Below are 15,483 nucleotides of genomic sequence, written 5' to 3' on the forward strand. Positions count from 1 at the left end.
GTTACGTATGTAACTGCTCCCTTGCAATACTTTCTGCGTCCCTGTAATGCTGTCTTTGGCAATATTTCAGATAGTGAAATACCCTGTCTTTGTTGTTAAGCCTCACCATTGATTGAATTTGATATACACATTCAGACGGACTTACCCCTGGAGGCATCCCCCAAAGTGTCACCGCAGTGACACAGCGCGAGTTCCCTCGAAAGAGAACAGTAACAATGTATCTTAAAAGATAACGCAATATAACCTTGTTCTCACTTGAAATGTGTCCCCACATTTAGTCATTGAATTTGACCTGGAAAGTCCTTGAAAGGTCCTTGAATTTGAACCCTGTATCACACATTCATGGATGATTGAAACGAACTGTAAAACTTAACAGTAATAGAATCAACAATCTAGAAAGTAAGAATGAACATAGTTAAAAATCTAATTTAATTTTAGTTTATTTATCAGTTTGGTGACGTGCACAATGATGATAAAGTTGAACATGCAAATTAAATAATTAAGACACCTTAGGGTTAAAATGCAAACGTGCCAGTAAGGACACAGGATGTGGTTTGAGACAAAAACGAAAACACTCACACTCTTTCTGTTGTTTCTAGAGACTTGTAAAGTTTTAAAAATGAATTGGCATGTGACCTCAAAATACAGCAGACAAATAAATCTAAATAATTCTAAATATATAAATAAATTCTAAATTCCCTTTAGGAATGAGAACAATGCATGACAAGAATTTTGAAAAGATGAAGATAAAAGGCTAACAGGGATAGTAAAGGACATCTTGATTAAAATGAACCATTGTCAAATAGTTGACAGCTTCATACTTGATATTTATATAATAGCAAAGTATGCAAAAGCCACTAAATGCCATCTTCGTCAATAATGACATAATGATACTGAATTCTCTCGGCTCGTATTATATGCTCATCCCGGGCTCAGGCCATTCAGAAATACTGCTTTGTTGGCAGAATCAGCTAAACGCTATGTCTACTTTGTACACTTGCCCTTTAAGTGTGTGAAAGATGAATTAGGTGATCGACGACATGCAAAACAACCATGGATCACATTCAAACTTGTGTCACTTGTGCGTACTTGAATCTGGATACAACCAGTATGTGGCAGTTTTTTTCTCCCAAGTACTTTTCCAAACAGGGTTTTCTCAACACCTTGGGAGAATTATGTTATGTTACATATACATTGCATTATTACTCCGCTCACTAGTACGAATTATTAGTACTTTGCTACTTTGTTGTCCTATGATTTTTTGTTTTCTCTTCTTTTTATTAATGTAAAGTTGCTTTGGAACAATTAAACAATTGTGAAAAGCGCTATATAAATAAAATTGAATTGAAAGCATGTCAGACGCACTTAGATAGTTTTGGATCTGAACTCTTCATATAAATATTAATATTAATTAAATGATGTAAATATATACCGTAGAGTCATTTTGAAAATTGCATTGTGTGTTTTTTAAACAAACTAAATAAAAAGGCGAACTTTAATTGTTTTAACGACGTTTCATTAAAGCTCTTATTTTATCATTAATAATAATTTTAAAACAATATGTAGTCAAACAGTGTAGTTTATTATTGACAGAGATCTGAGGTCTTACCGGAGATCTCTAATTCTTTGTGGCCCTCTTGTGGTTAAAAGCAGTTATCGTTCTTATCTTTGTAAACATCAGAAATGTAAAGAATTTCTTTTGTCTCTTAATGCTAATATTTATATCTGTAGCTCATTTGGCAGATGTTGAAAAAAAGGATTTTTTTTTAAAGAGTAATAATGCACACCCATTATAATTCAAAGAACCGAAGTCAATTATTCCCACTTATACCATTGCTCTGGGGGTTATTTTAAGACATCTGACAGGTTAGGTGTGTGGTTTACAGAAAAATAATCAACACCCGTGGAACATTTTTCAACCAATCAGAATAGGTATAAGATGACACTATTGTATGTGAATTGAAGACACAGTATGTGACAGTTTTTTACATGCGATCTGGGCTAAAAGACTTCACACTGCTGTAGTTTGCTAAAGACAAATTATTGTCTAAAGTTCTGAACTTAACCAATAGCAGCCTTAAAGAAATAGTTCACCTAAAACTAAAAAATATATCATATCAAAGTATGTCATAATTCATAATTATTCAAAACCTATATGACTTCCTTTTTTTCTGTTTAATGTTAATATAATGAAAGTGATTAGCGAGTGGATCTATCAAGTAGTTCAATAGCAGTTAATATAATAAAAAAGATTGTTGTTTGAAAAGCTACATGTGCCTTGTTTATGGGGCCGTGGGAGTAGAAACAAAACAGGGCTGCTTTTATAATAATCCATTGCACATCATGTTTCCACAGGAGGTCGAGGAAAAGATGGATCACCTATCATCACCTTCCCAGAGTTCTCAAGCTTTAACGAAGTGTCAGACGAGGACTTTGTTAACGTCGTCACATACCTGACCAGCATACCAAGGTAAAACCTCACGTATTCCTCTTATTATCTTTAAAATCATGAATAACTTGCAAAATATTTAGCAAAGGCTTTTAGATCAGTTTTACAGATTGGCTTTATCGTTGCCTGACCTTTACATTCTTAAATGCTTCTGTATTTCTTCATTTTCTCCATTAGCATGGATGCAGCTAGCATTGGTTTTGTCATAATCCTGGACCGCCGGAAAGACAAGTGGAATTCAGCAATAGCTTCTCTGACTCGAATAGCGGTTTGTATTGGCTTGATGATGTTTAAAGATTGATGATGACGCACTGAGTTGTTTTTAAATGTGTCAAACCACACAGTACCTGTGAAACATCTGCTTTGTTAGTGAGAAAAATGATGCGTATCTGAAAATGAGATACAAAGTTAAGGAGAACGCAGGGCCCTATTTTACTGATCTAAGCGCATTGTCTAAAGCGCACAGCGCAACGTCTAAACGGGCGTGTCCGAATCCACTTTTGCTAATTTAACAACGGGAAAAATGGTTTATGCGCCGAGCGCATGGTCGAAAAGGGTTGGTCCTATTTTTTTAATGAGTAGTATTTTGGCGTAACGTGCAATAAACCAATGAGAGTCTCAGCTCTCATCCCCTTTAAAAGCCTGTTGCGCTGCCACTATGTCTCATCCCTATTTAGATGACGGACTTTGTAAACTGAAAAACTAAGCGGAGGAAGAAGATTCCCAGTTTAAGATTATTGTTAAATAATTGTGTTGTTTTTCACTTGTATTGAAATTGTTATTTTTTTATTAAAACCTTTAAAACCCGTTTTCTTTTAGTCATGGAAGTAAAAAAGCAGGCTTTTAATTGCTTTGTGTATGGCTATCCAATATCATCAAAAATAATTTACATGTATGTAAGAAAAGGTACTTTATTTGTAACGAACAGCGATAAAGAATTTACAAACGGCTCTCCGCACGTTTCAGCACTTGGACAGCGTTTTTTTAAGCATTACTTAAAATGTTTCTCATCTCACCATATCCCCAGGTACAGATTCATCATATACAATAAATCCGTGAGGTAGCATTTAAATTTTTTTTTAAAAACAGATGCATTTGTTTAAAGCAAAGCATTTATTTACTTACCAGGCTACAGGTGAAGCAGCTCTTTGTGCCTTCTAATGTCTCATAATTAGTCCTCATTTATGTCCAAGAGACTCAATAATAATCTTTTACATTCGATCCTTCAATATTTCATATTTAAAAATGTGTTTGTGCTGCTGCGCATTCATGTGTGTGATAAGCAAACCTGCGTTGTCGTCCCGTTTATAGGCGCATATTACTAATGCGCTCTTTAAATAACAAAAAACATATTGCGGCATTGACTTTAGACTTTAGACCAGGTTTTTATTGGTCAATAGTGTAGTCTATTTTAGTTGCCTCAAAATAGCAACGCGCCAACAATGCGCCTGAACACGCCTCGTTTTCAGACCAGAACGCCCATGGGCACAAAAGGGGGCGCAAATGCACTTGCTATTTAAACAACGTGGCGCTAAACGTAAAATGATAATTGCGCAGGGTGAAAAATAGCAAAAGACACTTGCATCGTGCATTGCGCTGCATTGCGACGGGTGTAAGATAGAGCCCGCAAAGTTCCTTTGTTCACATTTCAGTCATTGTTCACTCATCTCAATTTAAGGCCAACATTTACTAAACTACATAAATTCTGACAGTGATCACAGCAGTCAAACTCCAACAGGACAAAATATACATTGTAAAAGCAGTAAACTGATTCACAATGAATATAAAGTCCACCCAACTCAAAAATAAAAAAAAATATTTTTTTTATTTTACTTCTTATAATTATATGATATTTAACTTGTACGCTCTAAAAACAATGGTGTTAAAAACAACACAATCAGTGTTAGCAAATGCTAAATGTGTTTCAATAGATATCTCTGTGTTATTATCATTTTGTGTTGTCACTTGGGCGGTATCCTTTCAAAAAGGGTACATATTGATACCCAATCTATACATATCTGTATCTAATGGTACATAATATGACCTTTTTAAGCTGAAGTATTCTTCATTCACACTAAAAACTGAGGATTCAAGTTCAGGCTTGTTTGATACCAAACATAAAGTTGAAACCTTAGTAGCATCACTTTATACATGATACTTTTAGTGATCTGAACCTAGAGGAAGGGAGGAGGGTCAGGGTGAAGGAATTTTTGGAAAAGGAGGGGTTAAATCCTGGTTATCAGCACCACCTGGGGTTTTTATTGATTTACGGGTTACATTGCACACATTAACTAAATGCTTTGTCCCATAATCCACCTATCTCTGTGTTATTATTGAAACAACATATTTTGTGTTACTTTAAACAGAACTTGTGTTAGATTTTAACACAAAAGTACACATAATGCATTAAAAGCTTAACGCACAAAAATGTGTAAAAAATTAGCACATCCTTTCTAAGAGTGTTTAAGGCGATCTGCAACAGAAGCTTAATATTTAATGTCTTGAATGTTTTGAAGTGGTTTTACAAACGTGCCAGTGATGCATATTTCGGCAATAGTGACGCATATCAATCTAGAATGACGTAAAAGTCGCATGAATTCCGATGTGACTGTTCAGGCTGATGTCGCATTGCAAAACATCTGACCTGTATCTGATCAAATATTACATTGACAAATTCTTGTTCAAGTTACTTTATTACCCTTTATTACTTTATTACCTTGTTTGGTGAACATTTCGAAGTTTCCAAGTGCACAACAACCAGACATTTAGGTGTAGTCATTGGTGACCAGCTGACCTTTGCAGATCACATCGCAAGGTCATACAGATTTGCATTATGCAACATCAGGAAAATCTGGCCCTACCTAACTTAGCTTACTGCACAACTCTTTGTCATGGCGCATGTAATTTCTAGACTGGACTACTGCAATGCTCTTTTTGCTAGTCTTTAAGGGCATTCATTTACCTTCGTTGTTGCTTGCTGGTGAAATGATCTTCAAAAAGTGTCCAATCAGCTGCAAACCCCCATAATATAAAAAGAAACAATAACTAAAAACACACGTTTTATTAATACTTGACAGGAACCTATTTAAAAAAAACTTATTTTGAAATGTGTAACTTTGCACTTTTGGTATTATATCTACTAAAGAGAAGTCACTTATTTTTTCCTCTTTTTTTTAATCTGCTTTGGACACAAGTGATTGTTATACTTAAAAGTAAATGTAATTTGTCCTATATTACAGTAGCCCAATTTTACAGAAAGAGTTGCTCAAACATGTCTACCAGGGTCACTGCTGGTCAAATTGGTGCCCTACTCGGACTTTTACAGTGGTGCCCCCTTTAGTTAAAAACAACAACAACAAAATCACACACAACTATAGTATGTGTGAGAATATAACTTTATTAAAATGCTGTTATCATTTATAATTGCATTTTAACAGCAACACAAACTACATTCAAATATGCAATTATATATTATAGCCTATATTTCTGCATGTGTACCCTTGTAGCTCATAGACTTTGCTTAATCTAATGTGACAAAACTAATCTTACATGTCAATATAAATCCAAGCTATTTACCAAGAATTACTAAATGTCTTTCTTGTAAGTAAATTAAAAGTCAGCTTTAAAGGAACATGCCCACATTTTGGGAATTTAGCTTATTCACCGTATCCCCCAGAATTAGATAAGTCCGTACATACCTTTCTCATCTCCGTGCGTGCTGTAACTCTGTCTGGCGCAGCCCCCGCTAGCTTAGCTTAGCACAAAAACTGGAAGTGAATGGCTCCAGCTAGCATACAGCTCCTAATACAAGCAATTTGCACGCACGGAGATGACAAAGGTATGTATGGACTTATCTAACTCTGGGGGATACGGTGAATAAGCTAAATTCCCAAGATGTGGGCATGTTCCTTTAAGAAAACAGCAGATTTCTATAAACTAAAGCAAAAGTTGCTATGTATGGTAATGATGCAGGGGATGGGCGTCATCTGCTTATTCAACGCGAAAATGCTGTATATAACGTCATATAGTTTGTATGTATGTTGCTGTGATTCATAATAATACAGAATAAAATGTTTTATTTTCTGAGCCATCGAAAGGGTTTTACTGTCCGAAAAAAGGTACAGGTACAAAAGACGGTGCTTAAAGAGTGCATATTAGTACCTCAAAGGAGCATATCTGTACCTATTAAAGGGTACTGCCCAGTGACAGCTTTTGTACCATTTTTACTGACAGTGTGCGGTTTCACACATAAATGTTTGAAGTTAACACCATAGCAATCTATAATTAATAGTAATAAAACTGTTTCTAACATCCTCTAAATTGCACAGAACTGTTTGAGTGAATATATAAATATATAAAAATCTTTTTAATGTATTCTTGTTTTTATGACCAAAAGAGGTCCTTCCCAGGAAACCTGCAGCTCGTGTTGGTTCTGAAACCATCACGTTTCTTCCAGAGGACCTTCGCTGACTTCAGTTTACGGTTACATCGAGATGATTTTAAATTAAAGGTACCGGTAAGCATGATTTCGCCCACTCGGACTCTTCAGCGCGCCTGTGCATCCTGCGCATACTGCACCCCGCCGAAAACATCTGTAACCATGATCACTCATTCACTAAATTATTGACACGTACCCTGTCGCCCTATTGCATTATGCATGTCCGAAAGGGTGTTAACCTACAGATTGTGTGTGCCGATGATCTCGTCTCCATTGTGTTTTTACAGCACTGAAGTAAACACATGGCACACTGTTACAAAGACATCAGTGAGTTTTGCATTGTGGAGAGTGTACAGTACGCTAATGACTATTGTTGCTTGTATTGTAAGTCATGGTGGTGAAATTGCAATGTATTCAGTGGCACAAATGCAAACACACATGCACGCACATTTATTGATTTATAAGCTTGTTTTCTCACAAATGTCCCCACAAAGTCCTATCTTTGTCCCCCCAACGTGATAATTACCAGATACACACACACACACATATATATACATATATACACATCTTTTGCATGCGATTGTCATCTGCATGTGGTAAATGAGGATTTAAGTGTGTAGGGGTTAAGACACCATAACATTTCTGTGAAAGGCACACTGTGAAAAGCATAAATGTTTGTGTGTCAGGGTTTTTGTGGTTGAAAAATGTGTAAAAAAAAATGGTGTGTAGATAGGTTGTGGTTGTGTCTATACACCTACACAGTTTAAACAGACCCAGATAAAAACACGAAGACACCGGTTGTCTTTACATCACTTTTTTTTTAACAAGTAACATAAGGAACTCTGTGACTTTAGATTTGATCTGTATGATTAAAGCCTGAATAATCCAAAACATATTTAATTAGAAATGCATACATTGTTAGTAATTTCATCTTTTTCTGCTTTGTAGATTGTTATGCTAAATTCCCTGTCAGACTTGCATGGCTACATTGACAAAGGCCAGCTGACCTGTGATCTGGGGGGATCTCTGGACTATTGCCACAGTCAATGGATTCATCATCGCACAGTGAGAAAGACCCTTACAATGTTATTTATTTTAATAAGTGAACCCTTAAAGGGATAGTTCACAAGAAAAATAATTATGTACTCATTTGAACCCCCATTGTCTTTCTTTGTTCTTTAGAACACAAATGCAGAAGTGTATCTTTCAGTAAACGTTATCTGTTTCTGTTTTAGGCAGTTTCATGAGTAAATGTTTTTATTTAGTACTCTAAAAATATATGAAACAAGTCAAGTGAAGTTATTTATTTAACACGCAGGGCCGGATTATCCATAGTCCATCCATAGACTGGATTGGGCGAGTGCATTGGGGCACCAGGCAATGGGGGGCACCAAGGGCTCCAGACTGCGACCAAAATGTTTTTTTTTATAAGCCTTGACAAAAATACGAAATGCGCGACCGGGTTTTAACCGCTCATTTGTATGACGCATCAATTGTTTAATGTCACCATGCGCCCAGTTAAATCTGAAGCGAGAAGACGCACACGCTCTGGTTTAAAATTAGACATTTAGACATTGCAGAGATGAGAGATAAAGAGAGAGGGAGAACTTTTAGTCTACATTAACACCAACTGCTATAAACTGCTTTTTCATTTTGAAGCTTGAGAGGTTTTCTGGTTACTTTGGGACCATCCACTTGCATAGTAACCAGAAAACACCAAGCAACACTTTTTTTTTTAAATCTGTCACTGCGTCTAAAATTGTCCGCTTCTTGTTCCATACCATATACAGTAGTATCATCGGACTGCGATGTGAGTAGTCGAAAAATAGTATGCGAAAAAGTTCCCGGATTACCTAGATTTTAAAGTGTTCAATCTATGGACTAGATGAGTCACCCAACGAGTTACCTTTCACAAGTAAAACTAAACAGTTGTTTCTGGTTTTGTTCGAGCATTATAACATTATTTTGATATAGAGTTGGCCATGAGAATTCACAATGTTTACATGTATTAGAGTTAACACGTATTAGAGTTATTTTAAATTGTCCGTCTTACTGTATAGTCGCTGGCAGTGTTGGGTGTAACTAGTTTCTAAGTAATTAGTTACTGTAATTTAAAGAGTAACTAAACCTTAATCCAATTTTTTTTAGTAACTGATCTGTAAGAATGATGGTTTATTAGTGCTATTCATTGATTTTAGTAAGTTTTTTGACGTTTGGATATAAAGTGTTTCAATACTACAATATACGGTGTAAAAACGTCTGAGTGCTGCCCTCTTCAGGTTGAACGGTGGCTACTGCAGTTGAATTTTCCTATTGGATCTTGGGTCCAAAAAATGACTCGTGACGTAAGCAGGTTCAAGCTCACCACGCCTTTGTTACGATCTCACCACACACTTGGTACGAGCTTAGTTCGTCCCCTATATCTCAGTTGGGATCTGCCCACTTTTCTTGCATTTTTCAAGTATCGCCAGTGGGTGGAGTCAGGCTCTGACCAGGGGTTTAGTTACGCTTTAATTACTTTTCCCTTGAAAAAGTAAAGTAAGGGATTACTCTTATTTTTCTTGTTATCTAATTACAGTTACTTCTGATGTAACTAAATACTATAATACAATAGTGGGTTTAACATGGTTTTAGATTACAATTCTCACTATAAACTGGTTGATTATTAGCATTAATATTAATGAGATGTTGGCTGTTTATTAATACTTAGTAGCACATATTAATGCCTGATTATGCAAAACCTTATTCTACGTCCGTAACCCTCCCCATTTCTACCAATACTTAAAATTAACAACTTCTTTATTATTAATAAGCAGTAGTTGGAGTATATTGAGTCAAAAGTTAGTTAAAGGAGAGAATTGGACCCTAAAGTGGGACCAGAATAATTGATGTACTTTTATATATTATTTTTTCCAGCCATTTCAAGCCTATCCTTGTATCATGTACTAATATGAATTAGAAAGTAATTTGTAATAAGTAATTAAATACTTTTTGGAGAGAGTCATTTGTAAAGTAATCTAATTACATGATTGAAGATGTAATTAGTAACTAGTAATTAATTACTTTTTTTTGAGTAACTTACCCAACACTGGCTGGTTAGCTAACTTAGTGAAGTATTGAAGTATTTTAACAGACCCAGATAAAAACACAAAGACACCGGTTGTCTTTACATCACTTTTTTAACAAGTAACATAAAGAAACTGTGTGACTTTAGATTTGATCTGTACGATTAAAGTTACAGAAAAGCCTAAATAATCCAAAACCCTTTTACGCAGGGCTGGATTATCCATAGTCTATAGACGGGATTGGGCGAGTGCATTGGGGCACCAGGCAATGGGTGTCACCAAGGGCTCCAGACTGCGACCAAAATGTTTTTTTTTATAAGCCTTGACAAAAATACGAAATGCGCGACCGGGTTTTAACCGCTCATTTGCATGACACATCAGTTGTTTAATGTCACCGTGCACCCAGTTAAATCTGAAGCGAGAAGACGCACACGCTCAGGTTTAAAATTAGACATTGCAGAGATGAGAGATAAAGAGAGAGGGAGAACTTTTAGTCTACATTAACACCAACTGCTATAAACTGCTTTTTCATTTTGAAGCTTGAGAGGTTTTCTGGTTACTATGGGACCATCCACTTGCATAGTAACCAGAAAACACCAAGCAACACTTTTTTTTTTAAATCCGTCACTGTGTCTAAAATTGTCCGCTTCTTGTTCCATACCATATACAGTAGTATCATCGGACTGCGATGTGAGTAGTCGAAAAATAGTATGCGAATAAGTTCCCGGATTACCTATATTTTAAAGTGTTCAATCTATGGACTAGATGAGTCACCCAACGAAAAAGAAGAAGGAGAGGCGTTGTTGAATCGTCATTTTCAAAAATGTCAGAAAGCGGTAACGTGGCTCTATTCACATACTGTATAAGTACATATTGAAGGTTTCCTAAAGAGAAAGAAGAGAAGGGTTTCCCTCAAATACAGTGAGGAAAATAAGTATTTGAACACCCTGCTATTTTGCAAGTTCTCCCACTTAGAAATCATGGAGGGGTCTGAAATTGTCATTATAGGTGCATGTCCACTGTGAGAGAAAAAAAATCCAGAAATCACAATGTATGATTTTTTTAACTATTTACTTGTATGATACAGCTGCAAATAAGTATTTGAACACCTGAGATAATATTTGGTACATTAGCCTTTGTTTGCAATTACAGAGTTCAAACGTTTCCTGTAGTTTTTCACCAGGTTTGCACACACTGCAGGAGGGATTTTGTCCCACTCCTCCACACAGATCTTTTCTAGATCAGTCAGGTTTCTGGCCTGTCGCTGAGAAACACAGCGTTTGAGCTCCTTCCAAAGATTCTCTATTGGGTTTAGGTCTGGAGATGGCCATGCCAGAACCTTGATATGCTTCTTACAGAGACACTCCTTGGTTATCTTGGCTGTGTGCTTCGGGTCATTGTCATGTTGGAAGACCCAGCCTCGACCCATCTTCAATGCTCTAACTGAGGGAAGGAGGATGTTCACCAAAATCTCGCAATACATGGCTCCAGTTATCCTCTCCTTAATACAGTGCAGTCGCCCTGTCCCATGTGCAGAAAAACACCCCGAAAGCATGATGCTACCACCCCTATGCTTCACAGTAGTGATGGTGTTCTTGTGATGGTACTCATCATTCTTCTTCCTCCAAACACGTTTAGTGGAATTATGACCAAAAAGTTATATTTTGGTCTCATCTGACCACATGACTCTCCCATGACTCCTCTGGATCGTCCAAATGGTCATTGGCAAACTTAAGACGGGCCTGGACATGTGCTGGTTTAGGCAGGGGAACCTTCCGTGCCATGTATGATTTCAAACTATGACGTCTTAGTATATTACCAACAGTAACCTTGGAAACGGTGGTCCCAGCTCTTTTAAGGTCATTGACCAGCTCCTCCCATGTAGTTCTTGGCTGATTTCTCACCTTTCTTGGGATCATTGAGACCCCACGAGGTGAGATCTTGCATGGTTCCCCAGTCCAAGGGAGATTGACAGTCATGTTTTGCTTCTTCCATTTTCTAATGATTGCTCCAACAGTGGACCTTTTTTCACCAAGCTGCTTGGCAATTTCCCCATAGCTCTTTTTTAGCCTTGTGGAGGTGTACAATTTTGTCTCTAGTGTCTTTGGACAGCTCTTTGGTCTTGGCAATGTTAGTAGTTGGATTCTTACTGAATGTATGGGGTGGACAGGTGTCTTTATGCAACAAATGACCTCATACAGCAGGTGCATCTAATTTAGGATAATAAATGGAGTGGAGGTGGACATTTTTAAGGCAGACTAAAAGGTCTTTGAGGGTCAGAATTCTAGCTGATAGACAGGTGTTCAAATACTTATTTGCAGCTGTATCATACTATTCAGCTCCCTAATTTACTCTCATTTGTTTGCAGGCAACTTTTGCCAATTCCAATATGGTGGCACATGGATCCATCACAGCAGCTGACCAAATCAGCCAATGAGTGGTCTAGTTATTTCTATGTCTATGGTTATGATGACCTATTTCATGTAAAGTATAAACATGGCAGATGTAGTTTGTCCAAATTCTATTCATACTACCCAAATGTGTACTATATAACTATACAGGACGTAGTGTTTTAAAGGGAACATATCATGAAAATCTGACTTTTTCCATGTTTAAGCACTATAATTGGGTCCCCAGTGCTTGTATCAACATCGAAAATGTGAAAAAGATCAACCCAGTAACTTAGTTTTAGTAAACCATTCTCTGCAAGAGAAAAAATAGCTCATTGAAATATGGCTCCCTTTGTGATGTTAGCAGGGGATAATGCCGCCCCTTAATCTGCACTATCCAACCACAGCACTGCCATTTAGTGCAGAGATCAACTCATTTGCACACACCCCAAAGAGGCCATTTTAACATGTTATAATTAATTATCTATATTGAATTTTGTGCTAACACTTCACATGTACTCTAGGGACACCAAAGATTTATTTTACATTTTAAAAAAGTCTTGTAAAATATCCCCTTTAACATTCAATTAGTTGGTACTTCATCTCATTCAGTATGCACTGTCACAGTATGCAATTTTGAGTGCGGTGTGTGTTTGGGTTTTCTTAAAAACAATGAAAGACATTGGGGGTTCAACTACATCAGGGTAAATAAAATGATAATGTTTTAATTTTTTGGATAAACCATCCCTTTAATTTAATGATCCTTTTCTGCAGAAGTAAAGTTACTATACAATTTAATGTTACAATATCAGTGCGAATGTTTAGGATTTCTGTGTTTATCTACTTGAATTATATTGTCCTTGTAATGATATAAATACTGGGAACAAAACCATGACCAAGGGTAAATATTATGAAAATCAGAGTCAAAATCATTTATTGTCATATGTTGTGTAAAGGGGATCGCACACTGGCCGCGCAGCTCAGCGTCTAGGACAACTCAGAGGTATTGTTAACCGGACATGCACATTAAATAGCGCGAGCTTCGTCAGATAGCATCTATTTCAAAATGCAAAATATACGTTAGCGCCCATGTTAATTGTTAATGATTTGGGACACATATGATGTTATGTAATGTTAAACTATGTGAGTGGCACTGTGTGGCGCGACAGGGATTTGAGCAACTTCCTGAGTCACAGCTGGGCGGCGCGGACAGGCGCCACCTGGCGGCGCCGGTGTGCGTATACTCATAGAAAACTAGTGTTCAATTTTTTTAGAACGGCGCGGCCGGTGTGCGATCCCCTTTAATCAACTCAAATGATTCAATAATTGTTATTCTTGCAAGAAGGTCATACAAACATGCAGCATCTGTATGGTATAAGACAAAGATCAACTATCCTCTTATCCCTTATATACCCCTGCTTCTACTTCTATATTTACTGACCAATAAGATGCAGTTTTACCATCTATGGATATCTTTAAATATACATCAAGGGACTTAAACCCTCTTATGTGAAAAGAAAAAAGCATCTCATTACACTTTTTTCCACTAAGCGACCCACTTTGCTTCCTGTGTTACTTTCCTATTTCACAACATTTGATTGTCAGACACAGAATGCACACAACACACATTAACGATAAAAAATGCATACTATTTAATAGTTAAAGTTAATATAAAATTTCCATTGCACATGTACAAGTCCTGTGTAAAAATTCCTTGTATGTGTACGCATTTAACCCCTATTTTTTCACATGAAGAAATTAAGCACATTTAGGATCATTACTTAAGGTTTGCTTTGGTTTTGGGATGAAATGTTCCATGTTATATGTTATAAACATACATATTATTGAGATTGGTCTGAATGTTGTGCCCGTAGGCGGTTGAGAATTTCGCATTAACGGTGAAGAACACAGCACAGATGCTGCAGCAGTTTGGAAGTGACCTGGCAGAAACTGAACTTCCCAACGATGTGCAGTGCACCAAAGATTTACTCGTCACACACACCCAAAAACACGATAAACTCAAGGTATGGTCATATATGAAACAGTGATGTGGTTTTGCTTAGCGAGATTCATATCACACTTGAGTTTGCTTCATACATGGACAGTTTCTAGGTCCAGCATTTTACCCAACCATAGGTTGAAACAACCCATTTATTGTTGGATAAATGTGTTATTGCAACTTGCTTTATCCATTTGGGAGTGGTTTTCCGGACAGGTTTTATTCTAGTCCCAGACTAAAATGCATGCTTGAGCTGCCTTTTTTGCCCTGCCGTATCTTAACATATATCAGTGACATTGTTTTGTTTCAAGATGCACACCAGTTATGTTATGTTTGTAAACTACTTACTTGTCCTGATATAGACCTTTTACGAGTCAACGTCACAGTTACGTCACGCGGGCATGTGGTGGCATTTTATAGTATACCGTCGTCAAAGACACCATTTGAAGATAAACGTAGGTGTTTATGGTTGCAATAAAAGCCCTCAACTGGACAGACTGGAGTGATGAAATCATCTGAAAATCTTTTAATAATTTGAATAGAAAATAATTAGAGAAGGTATCCGGTGTTCTGTCGAAGTCTGATCCCTCTATGTGTCTCTAATAGTGTTTTTATCACGTTACGTTTATAATTTATTTAGAAAGATTAAAGATTTTAATTAGTTCATAATATCAATATTATTACCATTTATTAAAGTTTTCGTATTTTTTTTTTCTATTACTTCTTTTTACCTTCTATCTTAGCCTATGTATTCTTCCTGTTTGTTTTAAATTATGATGTTTACTAATAAATATATGCATAGCACCCACCCACACACACACACACGATGTAAAGTGTTAATAATATATAAACAGGCCTATACAAATTAATTTGTATGTAAACATAATAGTTTTAGATCAAACACGTAGGCTAAAAATATAAGGAAGAAATTGAAAACAGGAAAATTATGAAATATTTAATAAATAATATTATACAGAATACATGATAGTATTGCTCTTATAAGTACTTCAGCAATTCATACTGTAAAAATAATTGATTTACCAATAAAGAACAATACATATACATTACATACATGCACACATATCAGTAGCCAAACCATTTAAACGTTTAATTTATTTAAAAAATAAATGTAACTTGGTGAA

The 15,483-nt window shown here is 36.4% G+C and overlaps 1 protein-coding gene across 10 annotated transcripts in view; it reads left to right on the forward strand.

Annotated features, from left to right (window-relative positions):
- The window catches only part of mcf2l2 (MCF.2 cell line derived transforming sequence-like 2), a 104,956-nt gene that overhangs the window by 33,129 nt on the left and 56,344 nt on the right, over positions 1-15,483 (forward strand). For 9 of the 10 annotated variants that reach the window (XR_012373181.1, XR_012373182.1, XM_055183285.2 and 6 more), the window contains 5 exons: positions 2,356-2,470; positions 2,627-2,717; positions 6,846-6,965; positions 7,836-7,952; positions 14,217-14,366. Coding sequence is in view for 8 of the 10 variants with exons in the window: in XM_055183285.2 (XP_055039260.2) it covers positions 2,356-2,470; positions 2,627-2,717; positions 6,846-6,965; positions 7,836-7,952; positions 14,217-14,366 (593 nt within the window). In the remaining 2 variants the exon portion in view is untranslated. The remainder of the gene's footprint in view (positions 1-2,355; positions 2,471-2,626; positions 2,718-6,845; positions 6,966-7,835; positions 7,953-14,216; positions 14,367-15,483) is intronic. The other variant, XM_055183289.2, reaches the window with a different exon arrangement.

Source organism: Misgurnus anguillicaudatus, chromosome 14, assembly GCF_027580225.2.
Source record: "Misgurnus anguillicaudatus chromosome 14, ASM2758022v2, whole genome shotgun sequence".
NCBI classification, from domain to species: Eukaryota; Metazoa; Chordata; class Actinopteri; order Cypriniformes; family Cobitidae; genus Misgurnus; species Misgurnus anguillicaudatus.